This window comes from Balaenoptera acutorostrata, chromosome 20, assembly GCF_949987535.1.
Source record: "Balaenoptera acutorostrata chromosome 20, mBalAcu1.1, whole genome shotgun sequence".
NCBI classification, from domain to species: Eukaryota; Metazoa; Chordata; class Mammalia; order Artiodactyla; family Balaenopteridae; genus Balaenoptera; species Balaenoptera acutorostrata.
The window spans coordinates 1523505-1546519 of NC_080083.1; the positions used below are offsets into that span (position 1 = coordinate 1523505).

The 23015-nt window shown below is 64.4% G+C and overlaps 2 protein-coding genes across 5 annotated transcripts in view; one reads left to right on the top strand and one right to left on the bottom strand.

Annotated features, from left to right (window-relative positions):
* The window catches only part of SLC5A10 (solute carrier family 5 member 10), a 54956-nt gene that overhangs the window by 6054 nt on the left and 25887 nt on the right, over nt 1-23015 (top strand). For all 4 annotated transcript variants that reach the window (XM_057535691.1, XM_057535690.1, XM_057535689.1 and 1 more), the window contains exons 6-9: nt 2478-2583; nt 2880-2960; nt 4387-4592; nt 9933-10068. In XM_057535691.1, coding sequence (XP_057391674.1) covers nt 2478-2583; nt 2880-2960; nt 4387-4592; nt 9933-10068 — 529 coding nt within the window. The remainder of the gene's footprint in view (nt 1-2477; nt 2584-2879; nt 2961-4386; nt 4593-9932; nt 10069-23015) is intronic.
* FAM83G (family with sequence similarity 83 member G) overlaps nt 4588-23015 on the bottom strand; it is a 29115-nt gene continuing 10687 nt past the window's right edge. Inside the window, exons 2-5 of the mRNA XM_007174135.2 lie at nt 19446-19613; nt 12458-12582; nt 10530-11781; nt 4588-5126 (exon numbers count right to left, since the gene is read on the bottom strand). Coding sequence (XP_007174197.2) covers nt 4731-5126; nt 10530-11781; nt 12458-12582; nt 19446-19613 — 1941 coding nt within the window. The 3' untranslated portion in view covers nt 4588-4730. The remainder of the gene's footprint in view (nt 5127-10529; nt 11782-12457; nt 12583-19445; nt 19614-23015) is intronic.

The following is a 23015-nucleotide window of genomic DNA, read 5'->3' on the forward strand; positions in this document are numbered from 1 at the left end:
TCCAGAACACTGAAGGGACAGTGACAGCCTCTGTGGAGATGGGCGAGGTTGGGGGTCGGGGACACAGGATGATTTAGGGTAAACGCGTGGTAAATGTCGGTGCAGGGACCTGCCCAGCTTCTCTGCTACCCACAAAGGGAGGGGGCAATAGGGTCCCGTGCAGGAAGGTGGCCAGGGCAGGGCAGGGCCCAGCCAGGGGGCACGTGCCTGTGGGGAGCTGTGAGGAGCCAGCGGATCAGCCCTAGCCTTCAGGTCAGCTCAGCCCGGCTCCCTCCCGTGTCCGGGGCTCATGGCCCCTGCAAGCCCGTGGGATGGTGCAGGGAGGGGGGTCCACCCTCTCAGGGGCCCTGAGGGTCAGCCCTGCAGCCCGCGGCCCTGCTCACAACCGTGCAGCTTTGGGCCAGTCGCTTCGTGCCTCTGCGCCCGTGCCCCGCTCTGTGGAGTGGAGCGGCTCCCTCAGGGGTCCTGCCTGCACCTCCCCGGCCTGCCCTGCGCAGGGCCTGCAGAAGCCAGCAGGGCCAGAGGGGGCCGAGCACAAGTGCCTGTGTTTCTCCCCATCTGCACCCGCACTTTACCCAGAGGCTCAGGAGGTAAGGCGACGTGCTCACCAGGGACACAGGCCCAGGTCCGAGCGGGGCTCTTAGCTTCTAGCAGGCTGCAGCTCACATGGGGCCCCAGGAGAGGGAGCTCCGTCGGCAGAAGGAGAGGTCAGATCCTGCCGGGGGCCGTCTGAGGCTCCTCGCGGGGTCTCCTTTAGAGCCGGCAGGCAACCGCACATTTGCTGGCCTCCAGCAGCGGCTGCGTAGGGTCCCCAGGGGGGACGGCGGCTAAAGTCCCACCTCCACACCTGTGCCCGTGCTGTTCCCGCTGCCCGCGCATCACTCTTCAGATCCGCTGCCCTGGAAGGAAGTCCCTGAGCAGTAGAGCAGTCGGGGAGCAGGGCGTCGGGCGGGCTGAGTCCTGAGCGATGAGATGCAGAGACTGGGAGGCCCCAGGGCAGAGGGACCTGGGCGAGCCAAGGCCTGGAGGCAGCAAAGTGCCTGGCGTGGAATGTCGGCCAGTCTGGTGTGACCGGACTTACCTGGGCTTAAAGGGATGCGTGGCCAGAGCCTGAAGGCCAGGTGCACAGACCAGGGCTGTCCTCTGAGGCAGATGGGGTCCGGGGAGTGGTCTTGAGCAGTGGCTGGAGGACAGCCAGGTGGGAGGAGGGGCTGCTGCTTTCTAGAGCCCCCCTGCTCCGTCGCCTGTCCCCTCTTTCTCTGATACCTGCCAGAGCGTCGCCTTGGGGAGGTCGCTTGCCCTCCGTGGGCCTCAGTTTGTCCCTAGTCCGATGGGGCAGGGGGCTTGGAGAGTCCTTCCTGCTCTGATATTCAGCAGCTCTGGGCTTCTTAGCTTGGGCTGGAGGTGGATACACACACTCACAGCCGGGGGGTGGGGGGACCAGAGTGAGGGGCTGCCGCCTCCCGAGAACACCTTGTCTGAGTGCCCACGCTGGCGGGTGCCCTCTCTGGGAGAGGGGAGGGGAGGAGCCTGGGGGAAGCAGGGGTTCCACAAGCCTGACTCCGAGCGGGGCTGGTCAGCTCCCAGCTGGGCCGGTGCCCCGGGCCTCGGGCAGACTGTCCCCGACTCGGCAAGCTCCGCTAACCTGCGGGCTTGCCCAGCTCTCTGAGGAGCCTCTTGGCCCCAAAGGCTGTATTTTGGGTTATCTCCCTGCCATTAAGCAAGCCCAGAAGGGCAGTTTTGGAAACTTGGGGGGGGGGGAAGGACCCTGGCCCAGCCCCTAGGTCCCACAGGATGGGGTCCTCCCTCCTTCCCCGGGCACCCACTGTGCAGTGGTTGGGAGGGGGCTGGGCGGTTGTGGTCCCTAAGGCCCATTCCAGTGCTGAGGCTGGAAGACTCGTCCCAGGGCTTCAACTCCTGCCCTTGTGCTGCCCCAGGGCCTGGGATGGCAGGACTGTGTCCAGTTCAGCCCTAGGAAGCAGCCTCGGCCTGAGACGTGGTCCTGGCTTCAGTGTCAACCCCATGGGGGGTCAATAAGCAAGATGGTCCCTCTGTTCCCCCAGCCCACCCCTGGCACACATCTGGTTTCTTCTTGGGGTGCCCTGCCTAACAGGGAGCAGAGAACAGGGACCCAGACAGACGTGGGTCTGGAGATGGAGGCTCACTCGTCTTCTTGGGCCCCCCACCTCCAGGAAGCCCTCCCGGACTCCCCCTTTTCCATCCCCAGGCAGGGGCCAGACTGAACGGCAACACTGCTCCCTGGTGGGCAGGGGCCGCTCAGGACTTTATTAACAGCAGCAACGTCCCCTGCACACTGCTTGCCCACAACCAGGACTTCCCTTCAGGACAGTCCCTGGCAGGTTGGGGGGTGTCTCCCCTTCTTCCTCTATGGGGCACCAAGGCCACAGGTTGGGTGTGGGCGCTCTGGGCCCTGCGGTTACCTCGGGCCCCTGCACACACCCCTTTCCCATCCCCAGATGGACCTGTACGCGGGGGCCCTCTTCGTGCACATCTGCCTGGGCTGGAGCTTCTACCTGTCCACCATCCTCACGCTCACCATCACGGCCCTGTACACCATCGCAGGTACGGCACCTGCGGGCGGCAGCTGTGGCCTGTGGACACACACGGGAACCCGAGAGGCTGGCGGGGCACAGGGGGCCGCCCCCTCCCACAGCCTGGGACCTGGCCAGTTCGTGTCAGGCACCCGGGCTTCTGCAGCTGGCTCCGCTGGCCTGGCTGCTGCATCCACAGCTCACCCACCCGTGCAAGGGCAGGGGACGTCGATGTGGAACAGCTGTCCCTCCCGGAGCTCTGGTCACCTCCCTGTCCCTCCCCCATCGAGGCCAGGGCCCCTCCAGCTCTCTTGTCTCCATCCGCAGGGGGCCTGGCCGCTGTGATCTACACAGACGCCCTGCAAACACTCATCATGGTGGTGGGAGCCGTGATCCTGACGGTCAAAGGTGAGAGGCCGTGGGGGCTGTCACAGCAGTGAGCCCTTTGGGGTCTGGGTGCCGCCCTGTCGGGGCCCCGGTGTCCACACGGGGGGTGGGTGGCCTCACGAGGTCAAGCCACAAGGCCGTCAGCCCCCCGCCGGCCTCCCCTGGGTGACGGAGGCCTGCTCCCCTCCCACCCCTGCTGCCCAGCAGCACTTCTGTCACCAGCTCCGGGCCGGCTGGCGTCTGGCTGCGGACCTGACTCAGGAGGCAGGGCCGTCTGCACCCATGCAGGCTCGGGGCTCGATGGGGGCGGGGCTGCGGGTAGGTGTGCAGACACAGTTGGGAGACCACAGACCTGCCTGGACATCTGCCCCCCTTGTTTCAAAGCATGTCCAAGATCTCAAGAAGCCAGCGGGACAAAGGCAAGGTGGAGAGCAGGGGGGTTTGGATCTCCTGGTCTGTGAACAGGGAGGAAGCTCGGGGGGCTGCCCCAGAGGTAGTGAGATCCCCATCCCGGGAGGTATGCAAGCAGAGCCAGGAGGATCCCATAGAGGGCAAACGGTCTCTTCCAGACTCAGACTCTAGGACCCCGTGGCTGGGCAGTTTCCGACCTGTGTCTAGTGTTCGTCCGTTCGCTCTGAGCACTCACCCTGGCCTGGCCTGGGCTACAGGTGGCACTGATGCTGGGAGCCCAGAGTCCGGGCAGCGGGCTGCCTGCTGGGGAAGGCGGGGGAGTGGGACCTGCGGCTGCCCAGCCTTCTGTGTACCAGCCTCCTCACAGACCAGGGGCCTGTGTGCCCGGAGCCCACTGCAGGAGAGGCACCCGGGCAGCCAGGCCTGGTCTGGATGGGGGCGGGGGAGTGACCACAGACAAAGCAAAAGCCCCAGGTGGGCCCAGACCCCAAGGCAGACAGGAGCAGCGAGGGGGCGAACGTGGTTGGCTCGCGCCGGCCGGCTGGCAGTGTAGCCTTGGTGGCGCCCCTGCCCCTCTGGGGACTCTGTGTCCCTTTTCAGTGCCACATCCCCCAGCCATTCTCAGCTCTGCCGAAGTCATGTCCTTTGGAAGCCCCTGGGTCAGGACGTTAGCCCTTCAGATTCCTCAGGAAGGTCCTAGAATGCCAAGAAAAGACACGTTTGCTTCCTTGAGTCGACAGCCTGGCAGAGAGCTCCTCGCCTGAGGCTGGTGGGCATCCAGAGGCCGGCAGGACACTGGGGTGCCCTCGTGTGGAATGCTCGTTTAATATTATTATTTTAAATACAAATAAAATAGTCCTTTGAATTCACCTTTTTTAAAACCCTCTACCGCCATACCTTTCCAGACACTGGAAAAGGTGAAGTGGGAAAAAGTCGAGTTTGATGCATCAAGAAGTTACGTTCGAGAAGAGGGCAGTGGGGCTGGGAGTCACGGCCACCAGCCACCAACCGTGCCTGTCCCGCCCGCCCCCTCCAGCTTTCGAGCAGATCGGCGGGTATGAGCAGCTGGCAGTGGCCTACGCCCGGGCCGTCCCATCCAGGATCATCTCCAACACGACCTGCCACATGCCGCGGGCAGACGCCATGCACATGTTCCGAGACCCCTACACGGGGGACCTCCCGTGGACCGGGATGACCTTCGGCCTGACCATCATGGCCACCTGGTACTGGTGCACCGACCAGGTGAGGTCCCCGCCCTCTCTACCTTCCTGCCTTCCAGGGTGGCTCTGGAAGTCAGGGCGGCCGGGGAACACCTGCACGGTGAGCCCGGGCTGGGGCGGAAGCCATGGATGGTGTGGCTTCAGGCCCGGGCAAAAGGTGTTAGGGGTCCTTGCAGTCCCGGGGGGCCTGAGGCTGCCGTTTAGAGTCGGATGAAGCCCACTGGCCGCCACCCATCCTGGCCTTCAGGTGCTTCGACTGGGACAGTTTGGAGTACGGGATTCCGAGGGGGCTGGGATGCTCCTCGGTGGCCCTGCCGTCGGCCTGGGGGCTGGCGTTTCGGGCCAGTCTTGGGGTCCCAGGACCCGGCCGCGCACAGGGCCCTGGGCCACCCTTGGCCTGCCGGTGCTGGGGGCCTGGCACAGCCGGGCCCGCTTTCCTGCTGGAGATCTGGGCGCCATCGGCGGCGGGGCGGTACCGCGGGGGTCCCAGGGTCCTCGACGGCTGCGGGAAGCCATCTTTATCCCTTGGGACTCCGTAGTGGTGGAACCGCTGGCCCTGGGAGAGAGAGAGCAGAGCGAGTGAGACCGGGGGCTGGGGCAGCTCTGCCCCTTCCCAAGGGACCCTTGCCAGGCAGGCTGAAGCCGGCCCACCTGGGTTTGCTTCCTGGCCTTGCCACTCACCAACTGGTGGTCCTAGGCAAGTATCTTCCACTCCTCCGTGCCTTGGTTTCCCCACGTGTCCTAGGGGAATGGTCCTGCCTGCGTGGTCGCATTAAGGCCAGCGCCCACTCTTCCCCATGCCCCTGCCCTCCTCCTCCACATCCTCCGTGAGAGGGACGGACGGGGACGTCAGAGACAGTGCCTCCACCTGGGCCCGCGTGTCTGGCGAGGGTGGCGGCCAGGTCTTCCTCCGGAGTCTGACTCTAGTCCTTCCCAAGTTGGGCACGTACCAGGGGGCACCAGGCGGCCCTGCTCCCTCTCTGGGCAGAAGCAGACGATGCCCCCGCCCTGCCTGCCTCGAGGGCCACGGGTAGCTCCAGGTGGCACTTGGGCGGGAAGGGGCCTCGTGAGCACCGGATCCTCAGCGGGCACGGGCCTGATGACCGTCCTCGCCTCTGGACCCATGGCCTCGAGGGCCCCACCCGGGAGTGAACCAGCCCGTCACTGTGGGGTGAAGGGGGCAGCATCCCTGCGAGGCAGGCCTGGTGGCCCCGTCCACACCGAGGCCCAGGATGGAGCGCCTGCCCGGCGAGGAGCGCTCTGCGTCTCCCGAGCGTGGGTGTCTCGTGCGCTCGCTGGGATGGGAGACCCTGCCTGGGCTGTGACAGTGGCAAGCAGTCTAGGTTGGGAGGGTCCAGAAACCCTGTGAGGCTGGGCCTCAGTTTTCCCATCTGTGCCATGGTGCCGGAGAGTCCCTTGTAGGCTGCGCCCACCACAGGTGTCTGCCTAGCACCCCTGGGAGGGCTGAGGGCCGCCGGCCTGGGTGAGCGGGGGGCTGGTTGAAAGGCCGGCGGTGGAGGGCGTGCGGGGGATGTCTGGACCGCCCTGTGGGCCAGCCGGGGCCCCTCCACCCCAGGGCACCTCTCGTTCCCTCCGCACTCAGCGTGGCCTGGCCTGGCACTGGCGTCTCTGGGTGGGACAGCATTCAGATTTTCCCATGAAGGCCAAGTGAGTCAGCGCTCACATGAAGGCCGAGTGAGTGGCCTGGAGGTCAGGGCTGGACTGGGCTTGCCTCCTGGATAAGAAGGTCACACAAGGAGGCAGCTGACCCCAAGGGGGTCCAGAGTGCCACCAGCATTGGGGGCCCACGCCTGGCCTCAGCCTTCCCTCCCCATCCTCCTCCTGCTCAGGCTGGGTCTGCCTGGGCGACTGCTGGGCCTTGGACCAGAACCTCCGCCACGCAGGTACCGACCCACTGGGTCCTGGGGGCTTGGCAGGACTCTACTCAGCCCCCGGGACACCCACGGTGTGGTCAGCGGCAAGCGGCAGCTGTGTGTGCTGGGGCCACGGGCGCTTTTCATTTTCTTTAGACTTCTCAGTATCTCCCAGCTCAGCCACGGTGCGTAGGTGACGATCAGAGCCCAACAAATCCAATAAAACAGGAGGCAGAGGCCCGGTGGGCAGGGAGCTGCCACGCCCCTCCCCGACCTCAGCTGCTCAGTCTACACCCCTGGGAGGCGCACAGGGCAGAGGGTCCCCGGGGCCCGCCCGCACCCGTGGTGCCGGTGCTCCTCTCGTCACCTGCCGCTGCTGCAGTTTCAGACGGGCTGTCTTTCGGGCAGCAGCCGGGTCAGTCCTCACAGTGGCCACCACTTTCCAGGCTCCTGCGCAGGCCAGGCGCAGTGTCAAGTGCATGGGCCCCGTCACCTCGTTTCTCCCGTGTTCCCGTGGGCTCTCTTGGCCCCATCTCACAGCCAAGGGGTCCAAATGCTCCTGGGTGGCACCGGGCCGTAGCTGACCCCGAGGTGGCCCTGACGGACGCCTAAACTTGGTGACTCGCGGCCAGCCACCCAGGCACGGGCTTGGCCGTCCACACGCGGCCTCATCCAGGATTTGCAGCAACCCTGCGGGTCGGGGGTCGTGTCACATCTCGCGGGCGAGGACAGAGCGGTTCGGGGAGGTCCAGTGACCGGGCGGGGAGAGGGAGCTGGCCTCCGGCGGGGCCTGTGCGGAGAGGCACCAGGAGGACGCTGCCGGGGAGGCCCCGGCCTTGCCTGCTGGGGCCCCGAGCCTCAGCTTCTCCAGCTGTAGAATGGGGCGACCACGGCCGTCCCGCCCACCTCCCGGGGCTGGCCGCCCAGAGCACGGAGTAAAATAAGGGAAGACGCGCAGGGATTTAGGGAAACTCTTCTCTCCCGTGGGGAGCGCGGCCCTGGGCTCTTGTAATCACAGGACATCACAGGGGAAGGGTCTACAGAGAAGCACGTCTGACCCCCTCACTGTCTAGACAGGGAGACTGAGGCCCAAAGTGAGGAAAGGACTTAGGGCACGCCACAGGAGCCGGCGTGGATTGGAATCAGCTTGCCCTGCAGACCCCACGCCGCCAGCCCTGGCACCCTGTCATTTTTTTTTTTTTTTTTTAAAGAAAAGCAAAGGCAGTTTATTCTGAGCTACGGCAAACGGGAGGCAGCTTCCGTCCCTCGCATTTGGCAGAGGCCGAAAGGCAGGCAGACAACTCGGGGAGCTCTGCAGAGGCTCTGATGGGAGGCCCTGATGGGAGGCCGCAGCCTGGGGACACGGGAGGTGGTGACTGAGATGGGGCGACCGTGTGATTGGTGGGGGTAGGAAGCGAGTAGGGGACAAAAGTTAGAGATGCTGTCAGTTATTAATTAGGTCCTGGCCACCTGGGGCTGATTGTTACAGCAGTGGTCGTGCAGCCTCCTGAGCGGTTCCTGGAGATAACCGTCAGCCTTCCCGCACGGCTCTCAGAGCTGTTTATTGTACATAACGGGGTGGCTTCCCGGGCAGGTCAGAGTTCTATTTTCTTTTCCCCCCTGGGCTGCATCACGGGGCTTGTGGAATCTTAGTTCCCCGACGAGGGACTGAACCCTCGCCCTCGGCAGGGAAAGCACAGAGTCCTAACCACTGGACCACCAGGGAAGTCCCAGAGTTCTATTTTTAGACGCGGTCCAGCCAGCATCCAAGCGCTAGGGAGCCTCTGTGGGGCCGCGCTCCACACTAAGTGCGAGTGAACACACCTCCAAGGGCGTGCCTTCGCTGTTGGATCTTGAGGTGAACATTACAGACAAACTGCACCGAAGCCTAAATTTTGAGGAATAATCACCCCTGATCCAGAGCTCCTTTACAGGAGTACAACTTTCATCTCATTTTCTCTGAGACATTTAGATGGGCCTCTGAAGAAGCACACGACAGTTTCTCTTAAGGACCCTAAACACAAATGAGCACTGAGGGCCTCTGAGATGGACACTCGCGATTTTTGGCCTTTACAAAAACCACTTTTGTGAAAGTGGAGGGAGTCCGAGTACAGTGGTGGAAACAGGTTTCTCCTAAAACAAAGGCTGTTTCCACTCCTACGCCTGACGTGTTGCGTCTGCGTTTGTTCCGCTGGATGTTAGCTGTTCCCTACGCATCAGACATTAGATCGAGCATGGCCCACTAGGTCCACAGCTATTAAGTACTGACTATCTTCAGCCAGGTAAGACCTTGGGAAAAGATGGAAAAGATCACATAGAGAAAGCATCTGAGGTCCTCTGATGAAGAACAGGCTACAAGCCACTATTTCCCAGAATGCCCTGGCAGCCCCTTTGCTCTGATGTAAACCCAGGTTATTTTCTCCCGTTGATGAAAAGGTGCTGGAGGATGAGCCGGGGAGGGTGGAGTCTCCCAATGGACACCAAGGGATATTCTAGTGGATTCAATTCAGGGCTGCACCCTGAGAGCTTTGAAAATGACTCCATCCCTGCCTGCTCTACCAGAGAAACATGTGTTTTAGAGCTTGCCCTGCCCTGGCACCCTGTAATTAATGCTTCACCAAGAGGTGTGTCTAGAGGGAAATGCTAGGAGCTCCCTGTCAAACTCGCATGTTTGGAAAATAAGTTAAAATCACAAAGAATTCCTACTTCTGAATTGCAGGAGGTGATTTAAACTGCAGAACACCAAAGGAAAAATACTTGTATTTAAAAGTTATAGATTGCACAACTCTGTGAACATACTAAAAACCATGGAGGTGCACTTTATGTGGCTGAACTGTGTGTGAATCATGTCTCAGTAAAGCTGTTTAAAGTCCCACATTCTTTTTTAAAAAAAGTAGAATCATGGTGTCAGAACTGGGAGGGATCTCAGATGCCATCAGTTCCGACTACCCCCCTCCCATTCTGCAGATCTGGAAACTGAGACCCAGGTAGGAGCTGCCTGAGGCTACATGAGGAGTTGCCCTCATGCTGCAGCTTCTAGCTCCTTCCATTACTGAAACGCAAGCTTCCCCAAACCCAGGTCCTAAAACTCCGGACCTCTGCCAGGGACACGGCACAGTTGGAACCAGCGTCTGCTCTTGGCACGTGCATGAGCCTGCCAGCCTCTTGTGAGGGTGCAGGAGGTGGGGAGGGTGTCCCTGATACCGACCCACCCAGGGTCTCCTCCCGCCCTGACAATTGCCAGGGTGATGGGCTGGTCAGGACCAACACCCTCCCTCCTCGACAGATGGGGAGACTGAGTCCCCGGAGAGAACCTTGGCCCCAGGTGCTCAGACAACTGGCGGGGATGCTGTTGGGTGTCAGGGTGGGCGCGGTTGTCTCAGGCTGGTCTCGGGCTAGTGGGACAGCGCCTATCTCACGCACTCCCTGAGGCCCACGGGGGAGAAATCCCGAGGAGGCTGGGGCTCACTCCCTCCCCCTGCCCCCAGGTCATCGTGCAGCGGTCACTGTCCGCAAGGGACCTGAACCACGCCAAGGGGGGCTCCATCCTGGCCAGCTACCTCAAGATGCTGCCCATGGGCCTGATCATCATGCCGGGCATGATCAGCCGCGTGCTGTTCCCAGGTAGGACGGGCCCTGGGGGCTGGGCTGGCTGCAGGGTGCAGAGGTCACCAGGAGGAGAGGTCAAGGACAGAAGCAAGCTGTTTCCAGGCCTGGGGGAGCGGGGAGGGGAGTGGTCCCCAGGGCCACAGTCAAAGGGATCGACACGGAGGTGGCTTGACATAAGGTCCGGGCAAAGACTACCTACTGCTGTGTGATCTCAGGGTGTGAAGGAACATCTCTGTGCCGCCGCCGTCGCCTCATCCACAAACTAGGGAGCAGACCACCCACGTAACACCACATCCCTGAAACCTCTGGGTGTGTTAAGTGTGTTTCCTTCCGGCTCCTGGTAGCTGGCTCGGGTTGCCTTTGTGGGATGCTGGGTAACGACCTGGGGAGGCAGCTGCCCAGCAGACCGCCCCTTTGGGTGCTCAGGCGTGGGGGAGGCGCTCCCAGGACCCTGGTGCGCAGGGACCCCGACCCACCTGTGCCTCCTTGTCTGCCCGGTGTGGGGCCTGCATCCTCCTCAGAGCGCCTGCCTCTTCTCTCTCCTGACCCTGGGCCCACGAGGAGTCACCCGGGGGTCCACCAAAGGTCCCACGGGTCACGTGGGGAGCGCTCAGCTGTCGGCGGGGGTGCTGGGCTGGCCCGTTGGCCACCTGCTCTGAGCGGCACCTCCGGAGGGTGGCCGAGCGCTCCGTCACCTCAGAACACTCATCCAACGTGGACGAGGGGGCCACCGAGGGCCGCCGGGGGCCAGGGCCATGGCCAGAGCTGCCCGAGAGGCTGTCCTGGTCACTGAGGGTCACGTAGTCATCGTCGTCTTCCTCCTCCTCCTCCTCCTCCTCTAGCCCGTTGGGCACCACCGGCCCCCCGCTCTCGGGGTCATCCTGGGTCACAGAAAGCTGGCGCTGAAGTGGGGCGTGGCCTGGGCCTGCCGTCCTGGGGAGACCGTGGTCCGTCCGGTTATGGGGTGCCCGCCCCTCTGGGGTTTCCAGGGCCCAGCCAACACCGCCGCCCTCCTGGGCAAGCAGGTCTGCCACCGGGACTGTCCGGGGCTTGGGCACAGGAGGACATGGCTCGGCGTCCCACTGGGGCAGGCTGTTCTCGGCTGGGACCCCGTCCTGGGGGGATCTGGGCTGGGGGGCGGGGCTGGAGTCCTGGCTCTGCCTCCACAGCTGGGTCCCGGCCTGGGACGTGTCCTGGATCTTGATGCGGTTCATCTGGCTGGGCTGGGGGTTCCAGATGTTGGGGTCGATGATGTTGATGTAGCCTAGGATGTCGCTGCCGGGCTCCGGGTCCGGCTCCACCCACGTGGGCAGGTATTCAAACATGTTGGCCCGTTCCAGGTTGAGCAGCCCCTGGTGGATAGGCAGGGACGGCTCGGGGAGGCCTCCCGGCAGCTCGGCTAGGGCCGTGTCCCGGACCCCCAGGGTCCTGGCGGCCTCCTGCTTCTCGGAGGACAACTTGGCGATCTCGTCAGCGCTCTTAGCCTTGACCAGCGCGTACTTGGGGTTGACGAGCTTCTTGGCCATGGTGCCCGAGGGCACCTGTGGGACCACAGAGTGCAGCACGATGGGCTCAGACTCGGGCTCCTTTTCCATGGGGATGCCATTGAGGCTGACGCCGTGTGACGTGAGGTACAGCTCCTGGAACTGCCGGTCGAACATCTCCACCACCTGGCCCGACAGCACGGAGATCACGTTCCTGTCCGTCCTTGCAGCCGACCACGTGAAGCTGCAACAAAGGGCGGTAGCCTGGTCAGGCGCAGGGCCCAGGGCCCCGGGACGAGGGAGCAGCCCCCAGCCCCGAGCCCGCCACCCCCGTGCACGCACAGGCCAGCGTCCATCAGACCGTGGCCACAGAAGGGATTAAAGAGAAGCGAGCAGGGGCAGAGGACGGGGCCCGAGCCCCAGCATCAGGCCTGGTGTGGGACCTCGGGCAGCGCCTGTGCGGCAAGCTCCTTGCGGGTGTGCAGCCTGGACATCGGGGGTCGTCGGCACAGTGACTTGTGCCCACCCCGTGTGGCCGTGGATGGCCCCCGCCTTGCTGCCCCCTGCATGGCAGGGCTGGCAGAGCTAGACCGCACCGTCCTCATCCTGGCCCCTCCCTGAGAGCAGCTCTCCGAGTGACCGCCCCGTGGGCCTGGGAGGACGCAGCCGGCCTGGCCCACACCCCGCCTCTGGCTGCTGACACCTCGAGGCAGGAACAACAGTCTCACGGATAAAAGCCTCGCTCTGCCTGCTTCCGAGACGGGTGGGCAGCGTGCGGGCATGCCCAGCCCCACTCACACCTCAGCAGTTTGGGGACCAGTGAACCGGAATAACCGGGGTGTCACAAGGCAGGATTAAGGGCAGAAACCAGCTGGGAACTGGAGCCGCCCCTCCCCCGGCCCCCAGAAAGCCAGAGTCACCTGTAGGAGCCGCAGATGGCCCGGTCTCCATCCACGAACATGAACTTCTGGGCCAGGGCACCCTTGAACTTGGTGGCTGACCGCGTGAAGAATTCGGTCCCTCCGCTGCTCCGCACCCTGAGATTCTGTGTCGGGGGACAGGGGGCGGAGTTACACGACCCAGCACTGACCACCCTGCCCGGGCTCAGGGAGGGATTTGGGGGAGCGCCGAGGGGCCTGGGGAAAGGGGCGGTGCACGTGGGGACGCGCCGAGGTGGGAAGGGGTGGGAGGAGGGCGGGGGCTGGAGATGAAGGGCTGCAGGATGGTCTCGGTGTGGCCTGAAGGGGGTCCACAGGGCAGCCCAGCCGGACAGGCCCCGTGTGCGGGCCAGCTTGGAGAACGCTGCTGCAGGGTCCCGAGCAGGAGGGGGATGCGGACACATTTTAGGAAGGTCCCCCTGATGGCTGGGGGCTGTGCAGCTTGGGAAGGGGAGGGGGCTGCCCGGAGGGAATCTGGGTCGTGCACTTGGGCAGATCGGTGGCCTTGCCAGGACAGGTGACCAGCCAGGCCTCTCCCCCGGTCTCCCCCGCACCGCTGTCTCTCTGTCCCCCTCAGCCCTGCGCACCGTGGGCAGGGATCCCGGCAAACTCCCCTACTTCCCCATGGGCCAGCCCCCTGCCTGGGACCCAGGAGCAGTTCAGGAAATGGCCACGTCCCTCCTCCCTGTGCTGGCACTGTTGGCTCAAGAGCAGGCTAGAAAGGCCCTGAGAAGCCACGGAAGGGGAGCCAAGAGCCAGGAGGCGGAGGGGGTCTCCCAGGCGTCATACGCAGACCCAGCACGGCCCGTGTCAAGGCTGGGCCCCTCCTGCCTTTCCCTGGACATCAGGGCCCTCCCTCTCTGCACAAGCCTGTGGATGTGTGTGGGCCAGGGGCTGGTTCCCCTTTCATCAGGAGAGCTTCTCGTTCCGAGGGAGGGGCAGGTGGGAAAAGCCTGTGGCGGAGGGACCCCAGGATGGGCGGGGCAAGCCTGGCTGACCCCCAAGAGTCGAGGGGATGGCTGAGGGCACCCCAACGTAGACCCTCAGGGCAGGAAGCAGACTTGGGCTCAGGGGGTGCAAGCACCTCCCAGACAGTGTGTTAGAGACGCAGGCTCGCAGCTGCCCCAGGTCCGACTCAGGGGGACTGGGGTCAGGAATTCCATTTTTAACACAAGCCCCAGTGAATCTGACGCCTGCCCAGGACAGAGACCCCTTGTAGGCCCCGGTGACGGGAGCCTCACTCCCTCCGGAGGGGTCCGTGCCGACGGGGGGTGCTGGTCTGTTACATCTTCTGCGACATCCCCTAACCCTGACCCTCACCCACTCACCGGCCCCAGCTTATTAACTCGTTCACTGACCCCTGCCGAGGTCCCCGGCGCAGACACAGACATGCCTGCGACGCGGATGCCTCGTTGGCGGAGAGGGGGAAGCAGATGAGTAACGACCCCAGCCGTGGGGCGCCTCCCGGGAAGGCTGGCGTCTGGGCTGACGTGTGAACGACAAGGAAGAGCGGGTCGGGTGGGAAGAGGACGCAGCACCCCAGACCCAGGACTACAGAGGCCTGATTCAGACATGGGAGGGCTTCGGGGGAGGGGGGCGGGCAAAGGAGCCAGCAGAGCGGGCCCAGACAGATGCCGATGAAAGACCCTACGGCCGCTGAGGGGCCTGGTGGGGCCCGGGGGCAGCAGGGAGCTACAGAGGGCTTAGGGCAGGGAGTGAGGGCTCGGAGCCGTCCAGTTCCAGCGTCCCGCGGGGAACGTGCGTGCAACGCACAGGGGGCACAGGAAGAGGACAGGGAGGGCTTCTGCACGTGAGGGACGTGGGCCTGAGTCCGGGCAGGGGCAGAGGGGAGAAAAGAGAGGACTGGAGGCCATCTCCACTCCAGCCCACAGCCCTGGGTGCTCCTGCGCCCGTCCCGTCTGTGACGGGTCCCGGACCTTTCAGCTGGGGCAGCCTCAGGGCAGTACCCACAGGGGATGAGGGGCAGGTCCCACGGATGCCCGCCTGGCCGTGGGGCCTGGCCCGGAAGGCAGATAAAGCCTCTGCTCCCAGGCTGGTTCCCCTGCCCGCCCTTCCCCAGCCGCCTGTCTGCACACAGCCTGCGCAGCAGGAAGCTGGCTGAGGCCCAGGACAATTAGTGTCTGTGACTGTACTGAATGCGGAGCACGCTTGGGGACCAGAATTCTGAGCAAAATCCTGTGAGGCCTTCCCCTGTCACCTGTGCCCGACCGCAGCCCAGCTCTGCAGCTTCTGTTTATTCGTGGGTGGCACTGCCCCGTGGGGCCTGGCCCAGATGAGGTAACGTCTCAGGAGCCAGGGCTCGGGCCAGCGGAGGTGGAGGATCCCACAAAGCCGCACTGTCTCTGAGCCTGGAACGCCCGAAGCAGAGCACGCGGCAGGCAGGGGGAGGGCGAGTGGGGTCCCCTGGGCGAGTCCCCAGACCCTCTGGAGCCTCATGTCCTCACATGTGAGGGGCGCAGTGATCGCCCCTGAGGGGACATCTGGGGAGGATGGCAGAGCTTCATCTGCTCCAAGGGTGCTTCTGCCCCAGGCGTGTACAGGGCCAGGCCGTGGTGGGCACGAGGGCTGGGTTAGCCTCAGCACCACACCCCGCACCTCCACGGGGCCTCCTGTGCTCACACCGGGCTGGCGGGAGCCGGCGGGACAAGCCCAGGCCCCCACTGGAGCGGGTGGGTCGCTCTCGAGCTCTGGTCAAACACGGCTCCAGTCCTGGTGCAAATGGACGCAACCTGGCCTCCCCACGCCTCAGGGTTCTCGTCTGTGAAATGGGCCTGCCCACCCCCCGGCTTCAGGGCTGCTGTGAAGACTCAGTGCATCGGGGGAGGGGCCGGGAAGGGGCCCAGCACTCAGCGGCTGCTCCCTAAACTAGAGGGGACGAGAGGGGCTGTGCCGTGCAGTGGGACGGGGGTGTGATCCCTTCCTCTCGGGGGGCTGGTGGGGGGCCAATGAGGGACCGACACTGAGGACAGGAGAACATCTGGAATGGTGTGGACTCAGGCCCGGGGAGGCCAGGACTGTCGGCCGTATGCAATGGTCAGGCGGCTCAGGGAGAGGAGTGACCTGCCCCAGGGCCTCCCAGTGGACAGGGTCCAGCCCCCTGGGACTGAGGACAGCCTGCAGCTGCACCCTGGCGGCTCTTTCACCCTCCAGGGGTCTGCTGGCACCTTCTGGGCCGGAGGAGGAGTGGGGAGGCCCAGAGACCATCCTGAGCAGGCCTGAGCGGTGACAGCAAGATCACGCCAGGTCAGGGACAGAGAGCCGTGTCCCCGTGTGCCAGCCAACCTCTGCTCTCTTCTAAAGGGCCTGTTTCACTCTCTGTAATGGGGTAGGGGGACCAGTACTCACCCTGGCCTGCCCCGGGCTGTTGTGAAGCTGAGATGGGAAGCACCCTTGGGGGCAGGGGACAGGGCAGGGCTGGGGGGCTCCTGGCTCTCCCCCTGGGCCAGGCCGCTTGGCTCTGTGGCGTTCTGGGCCAGGTGGTTCTCTGTTAGCGGCCGTCCTGTGCATTGTAGGCTGTGAACAGCATCCCTGGCCGCCACCCACCAGATGCCAGTAGCACCTTCGTAGTCACGGCCATTAAAAACATCTCTGGACGTTGCCAGATGTTGAGAAGCAGTGCCCTGAGTCCATTACAGAGCCAGGCCAGGCTCAGAGAAGGCAGGTTGGGAGAGGAGGAGGCCCGGGCACCAGAACGGAGCCAGTGCTGGCCTGTCCAGCATGAGCCGGAATCCGCACACCCTCACTCACCCAGCGCCTTCCCGTGGCCACACTGCCTGGGGGTTCTTTGTTCATCAGCAATGGGTCCAGCCTTCGCCCAAGTGGCTGCTGGTTTTTCCAGTTCAGCTGCACAAAGCAGACTAGCTTTTCACATCAGCCAGGCAGCTCACAGCTCCGGTCCCGTGCTAAGCTGCGAGCCTCGAGGCCTGGCTCCCACCAGCCCTGGGCATCCCTCAGCACCCGGTGTCACCCCCAAGTGTGGCTTGCCCTGGGCCCTGGGATGAGGGTTGGGTCGTCTTCTCAAGGCCCGTTCCCGTGTGTAGTACGGGCACTCGCTCCCACGTTCCCTGCCTGGGGGAGTCGGGGCCCAGCTGAGCCGGCAGGTGGGGACGCTCGGGACGGCTGGGGACCTCGCGCCGGGGAGGTGCTGGTGCCTGTCTTCCCGCCTCACCTGGAAACTGGGAGGGACCCAAGCGATACTGCAGCTGTTTCCAGAATGTGTTGTGTGAGCTCAGGGGTTCAGGCTGGGGGGCTGCCCTGAGGGGGAGACTGGGGGAGTCCCCAGCCAGACCACTGCTCAGAGAGGGAAGGGAAGCCCCCTGGCACTCAGACCAGAGCTGGGGGTTCACGGGAGGGGCCGCAGCTGCCCCAACCGCAGGTAGGACAGGAAGGGAGCTCGTGACCGAGTGCCCTGCCCCAACGTGGCCTCCTTGACTCTTCACGGCAGCCCTGCCGAATAAATGACGATATTCCCATTTTTCAGACAAGAAGGCTGAGGCCCAGAAACCTCAGTGTCTCTGCCTAAGGTTACAGTGCAGGGGCAGAGCTGGGGCCGAGGCCTGGCTCCTGGCGCCCGGCACCCCCTTGGTCACAAGTATGACCCCACCAGGCACAACCTACACCCTGAGCCCACACGACCTGAGGGCAGGTTGCTGCAGAGCTGGGCAGGGGCAGTGGACGCCGAGGGCGGGCCCAGGGATTACCAGCAAAGGAAGTGCTCCCGAGACAGGTCTGGGCCCAGCCTGCCTGCAGGCAGGGAGGCAGGCTCTAGACAAGGTGACACTTGGCCAGGACTGGGCCCACAGGAGCCTCTGGCCACCTGCCCAGGCTGGGAGTGGGCGGACTCGGAGGTGAGAATGAAGTGGCCAGGGTCACACATTCCTTCCCATGAAGACGCCTGGCCATCCCACAGCGTCAGGCTCCTGGGCACTTCACCCTGTGGACCTGCCACCTTCACCAGAGCAGGGAGGTGGTGAGAAGGGCAGGCTGGGCCAGAAACCCCCTCCATGCCCCGAGCTGTAGCCTCATTTCAAGCCCTCCGCCCAGGGCCCGGGGTTTATATAAACTCTTGTTATTGCCGCAACTGTGTGCCTCTCCTTAGCTCAGAGCACTTTTACAGCCACTGTCTCCTCTGCTTTCATCCTCAAACAACCCGGTGAGGCGTCCTTGTGGTCACAAAGCCCTGGAGGCTCAGAGAGGTAGGCCCGGCGTCAGGGGGTTGGCAGCCAGGAAGCCTGTGCGGGCAGCACCGGGGCGGCCCTGCTGTTAGATGTGGCCTCAGCCAAGGGCACCGGGCACCAAGGGTGTGTAGCCCTGTCTGTGCCAGCTTCCCGTCGCTGGCTTTTAGGTTCAGCCCTGACTTGGCGGAGCCCTCCCAGGAGCCTGGCACCTGGGTTTCCCCACTGAGAAGAGGCCTCTGGAGTGGCCACGCAGGGTTTGGGTCCCCGCTCAGCACAGACAAGCCCCCTCCCTGCCTCTTCGTCTGCATGCGGGGGGATGCGTGTGGGCAGAGGGACGCGAGGTGTGCAGGGTCCCCACCGGGCATGGGGCAGGGGCTCAGGGGGAGTGGGCCCGTCAGCCTCTTCCTGGGCACGGCAGAGGGCTGGATGGAGAGCCCTGAGTTTCTGTGATCTGCTGCCCACACGGCTGAGGCCCCTGCAGTCACCTTTGGAAAGATGCCTCTTCCACACTCTGGGCCTCCCGGCCTGAGCTGTCTGCCCCGGGAGTTGGCTCTCGGTGCTAGTTACACGGCAGGCAGGGCAGCACAGCGGGCGAGCACGGGGCTTGGGGTCAACCCACCAGAGAGGCCACATAAAAATGTCCCAACAGCCAGAGACTCGCAGCCCAGAGAGCTCACACCCACTTGAAAGGTCTCAGCTGGGCTGGGCATCACTTGACAATGCCGACAACTTAACAGGCGCGGGAGCCCAGCCCCTTGTTAACCAGGCTGGCGTTGCCCTGAGGAATTCTGACCCGTCGGAGGCCGTGCTCAGCCAGAGCGCTCGGTGCTGGCCCCCACCCGCCTTATCCTCGCTTACTAACGTTGAGTGACACCTGGCAAGTGCCTGCATCCCCTGATCTGTAAAGTGGAACGGCTGCCCCCTCCCACTGGCTGCCGTGAGCGTACCTAAGTTAACTATGTCACGTGCCTGGGACGGGAGCTGTGGAAGTATTAGCTGTCGTTACGCATACTGATCTGTACTCTGGGGAGTGAGCTGCACAAAGTAGGTGACAAGCAATGGCTGGGCGGAAGGAGGGCTCCCTCCACCCCCCAAGCAAGGCACCAAATGCCAGGGTGTCTGAGCAGAAGAGCCCAGCCACACGGGTCTTCAGCCCCTCTGTTGGACCAATGAGATCCCAGAGTCCAGAGAGGGGAGGTGACGTGCTCTAGGACACACAGCAAAGCAATGCTGAGAACCCAGGCCCAACCTGACAACTCCACCTCTGTCCCCGGTGTCCCTCCCTGGAAGCCCTTTTCTACTCTGCTCACTCCTCAAGTCCATTTCAACTCTGCAGCCACCAAAGAAAGCCTCCCTGACCTCAGCCCAAGGGAGCGTCCTCCGTTGGAGCCGGATCCTAAAGCCCGTGCGTGGACATTATACAGAAACAGATTTAGGTTTAAAACCAAGAAAGGACTTCCTGGGAGTTGGAGCTGGCCAGCTGGGGCTTGCTGCCAGAGCCGGGGGTTGCACACCCTATCACTGGAGGCGAGCAAGCCAAGACAGGTAACCACTGCGGCACGGGCTGCTTCGAAACACCTGTGAAGGAGCACCTCACGTGGGCTTCAGCACCTGGTCACAGGTAGCGTCCTGTCCCTTGGGGCACTGAGGCAGAGGCCGCGTGACCACTTGGCGGGCGGCTCTAGGACACGGAACTCTAGGCTCCCAGATCAGGACCGACAAGGCAGGCGCTCCAGGTGTTTGTCAACCGACTGAATGAGGAACCGGCTCACCTTGAGGTGCCCCAGGTGCATGCGGGCCCGCGCACACATGTGCAGGAAGTGCTTGACACTACTCTCGTCCACGATGACGTACACGGCCACCTTCCTCTTGAAGCTGGCATCCAGCAGGTCCTTGAAGATGTCCACATCGGTGAACATGTCCATGACCACAGCGATCACCTGTGAGCAGGAAGGGAGACCGGGGCCATCAGGGCACGTGGCCAGGGAGACAGGTGCCTCGCCGGGACGCCTGGCCCTCCCGCGCCCGCCACCCTCTTCGGGTGCCCACCCTGGCCCTGCTCCCTGCGGCCTCGAGACTGGGACGGAAGTGCCGGCTCTCCTGGCCCTGAAGCTGCAGGCGTAGGATCGACACTCAGGGTAGAGATGCCCAGTGGGTGGCACAGGCTGGACTCTCCGGCAGCAGGGAATGGAGAGGGGCACAGTTCGCAGGCTGCTGTTTCCGTAACACAAGACCGCAGAAAACAAAACCCAGGCGAGGAACGTGTAGGGGAAGCTGCAGGAGGCGCGCGGGAGGAGTGGGAAGGGTGCGCGTCCTGAGATCTGAGCGCCTGCCCCCGCCCCCAGCCCCCGGGCAGCCCTCGCCCCTCCCGGGGCTCAGGGCTTGGCCAGGTGCCCTGTTTCTATTCCTGGGTTGCATTCCCGAGCCGGGCAGGCCACACCATGCCCTCCGCCTGCTACCCCAGGATGCTGAGATGGGCCAGATGTGTCCACGGCAGGGAGGAAGGCAGAAGCCGGGCTGCCCACCGCGGTCACCCCTGGGTCCCTGGACAGGCTCCCTCACTGCCACCTCTCCTGGTCTGGACACACCCCAGACCGCTACACGTGCTCTTCTCGTCACCTGACCACACCTGGGCCACAACAGCTGCCCCCAGCCTGTGCACTGGCTCAGGGTGGGGCCCCAGAGGTCAGAGTACATCTACCCCAGCCCAGCCCAGCCACTGCCTAGCACGGGCAGCGATATGCCCAGGCCTGGTGGGCAAGGGCCCTGGCCTGAGCCAAGGCACGAGGAAGGAAGGGGCACACATAGCACAGGGCCAGGGAGTGGGGTAGTCAGCGGGCGCGGGGGCCTGGCAGGGCTCAGTGGCCGGCAGGCCCTGGCCCTCAGTGTCGCTCCTCCCCTCCCCTCCCCGTCCCACTGGGCAGCAAAGGGGAACACAGCAGACCAGGGCCCAACGCTGCTGACCCGAACAGACGTCCAGCCCTCCCACCCGCCAAAGCTGGCGCCAGGGCCCCATCCTGGGTCTGAGAACCCCCTAGAGGAGCCTTACCCAGAGAGGCGGGTAGGGGTCGTGCACTGGGCCACACAGCAAGCGGGGGACAGTCAGGCTAGAACCTACCCAGGCCTGCCAGGGAGCCAGGGTTACCCCCACCCCTGCCAGGAGTGTGACCTGGCGGGTGGCCTGGGGCTTGCCGGGAACGTGCCTGCACACTCCCGTGAGCTCACCCAGCTGGCCCCTGCAGGCCCCTCTGGGCTCCTCCTGGGCCCGGGCCCCTGCTGGTGCCGGTCACCCATCTGGCACCAAAGCGGGTACTTCTGGGGGTTCCTCCCTGCCCTGCCCTCCACGGACGGGGTCTCTGTGTGACCCTCAGCAGACACCTAGCTTTTCCAGGCCCAACTTTCTCATGTGGGACCAGCCAGGGCTCCCCGGTGGTGAGGCCCAGGGTCTTCTCTGGCCCCTGGGGAAAAACAGCTCACTGTCTGAGTCTCTGAGGGATGTTTCGGGCAGGGCAGGGGGAGCAGGTACAGTCTGTGCAGCGGCTGCGGTGGCAGAGGGGCCGCAGGGAGGTGGACGGCAGCACTAGGGCAGGGGGTACGCTCTCTGACCCCAAATCGGCCGGGTCTTGCGAGGAAGTGAGCTCCATGTCCCAGGACATGTGCAAAGGCCAGAGCTTGCTTGAGGTGGTGGACGAGAGGACAGATGAGACACAGTATCAGAGCTGGTGGGCTCACAACGCCCTTGGGCTCCACCGGTCGAGGGTGACGGGACCCCGAGGTAGGGGAGGGGTGACAGCAGGGACCCTCTTGTCTGGACCTCACAAGCCCACAGCCACTCCAGCCCTCCTGCAGGCCACAGCCTCACGTGGCAGCCTGGAGACGGCTCAGCCGACACGCTTCTCGTGGGAGCAGGCCTGGTTCCAGGCTCTGCCCACCGTGGCAGACGGGGACTTGCCCCAGCGAGACCCACCCCACGTGAGCCTTCCCTGCGGCGCCCAGGCAGGCAGGGTGCCCAGCCCAGGCCGCCCGTTGTTGGGCTGGGTCTGCCGGGGCCTGCCCCCCACGGTGGAGCCCCCCAGGGTCCTAGGCATTGGGCTCGGTGCTGAGGGTCAAAGGAGGGCTTGTACAGGTGCCAGCTGAGCTGGGGCAGGAGGGGGCTTGGTGCTCCCAGGGGGGGCCCCGCGGCTTGTCCACGGGGGCCACAGGGTCTCTCAGAGGCCTCGAGCCCTGCGTGCCCGTCCCTGGGGCCAGAGACTCCAGACTAGAACCCAGGGCCCTGCGCCCCACCCGCAGAGCCTTCCGCCCGACAACCGCCACCTCGTCCAGTCCTCAGAAACGCTGCGAGGCACCGGTTTTACTCCCATTTTACGGACGAGGACACTGAGGCACGGAGGGATTCACTCCCTTGCCTAATTACCTGTTTGGGTGGCCCGGCTCTCCCATGACTCCGCAAGGTCGTCAAAGACAGCACCCCCGCCCTGGCCCAGCGCGTGGCCGGCCTAAGGCGGCCTTGGGAGTGCTTGTCAACTCAGAGTGTGCCAAATGGCCTGGGACAAGCCACAGCCCCTCCTAGACCCTCACTTTCCCCATCTGCCAAATGGGGTGTCCGCCTGGCCCGCTCCTGTGGTCTGTCCAGCTCACACATCCGCGGCTTGAGCACAAAGACACTAGTCCCGCCCGGAGGACAACGCCAGCCCACACGTATCCCACGGAGGCCCCGGGCAAGGCCAGGGTTGTCCCACCCCGTGTGGGTCAGGAGACCGCACCGGGCAAGAGGCGGGCAGCCTGAGGCCCTCTCCTCGTCACCGCAGGAACCAGCTCTGTCCGTGTGAGCACCCGGACCAAATGCCCGGTTCCCAGGGGCGGGGCGGCAGGCAGGTGTGTGTCCCGAACTCCAGGCCCGGCGTCACAGCACCAGCCCCCCAGCCCGGTTCCCGAGTGAAGGAGGGAGTCCAGTGGTCCCTGTGCGTGACTGACGTGAAAGCCCTCTCAAAGGTGCAGCCACAGAACCAGGAGGGACCACACACCCATGACAACCCTCCTGGTTCTCACCGCACAGAGCAGCAGGGTGGGGGGGCTATGGAAGGGCGGCCGTGCCGGGAGGGGGCCGACAGCGCGGGGCCGGGTGGCGCCGGAGCAGAGGGGCCCAGGCAGGGACTGGCGTCGGCACTGAGCTCAACGTGCCTTGGACCCAAAGGCCTCCCCGTGTGTCCCTCGGGGGTGTGCTGGATGCGCAGGCCCCCAAAACGTGCCCCTCCAGCGGCGCCCACACCTCCCTTTCCCTCCCCCCACCCCGCCATCAACAGCTCCGCGGCCTCTGCACCCTGCCTCCTGCGTGGGTCCCG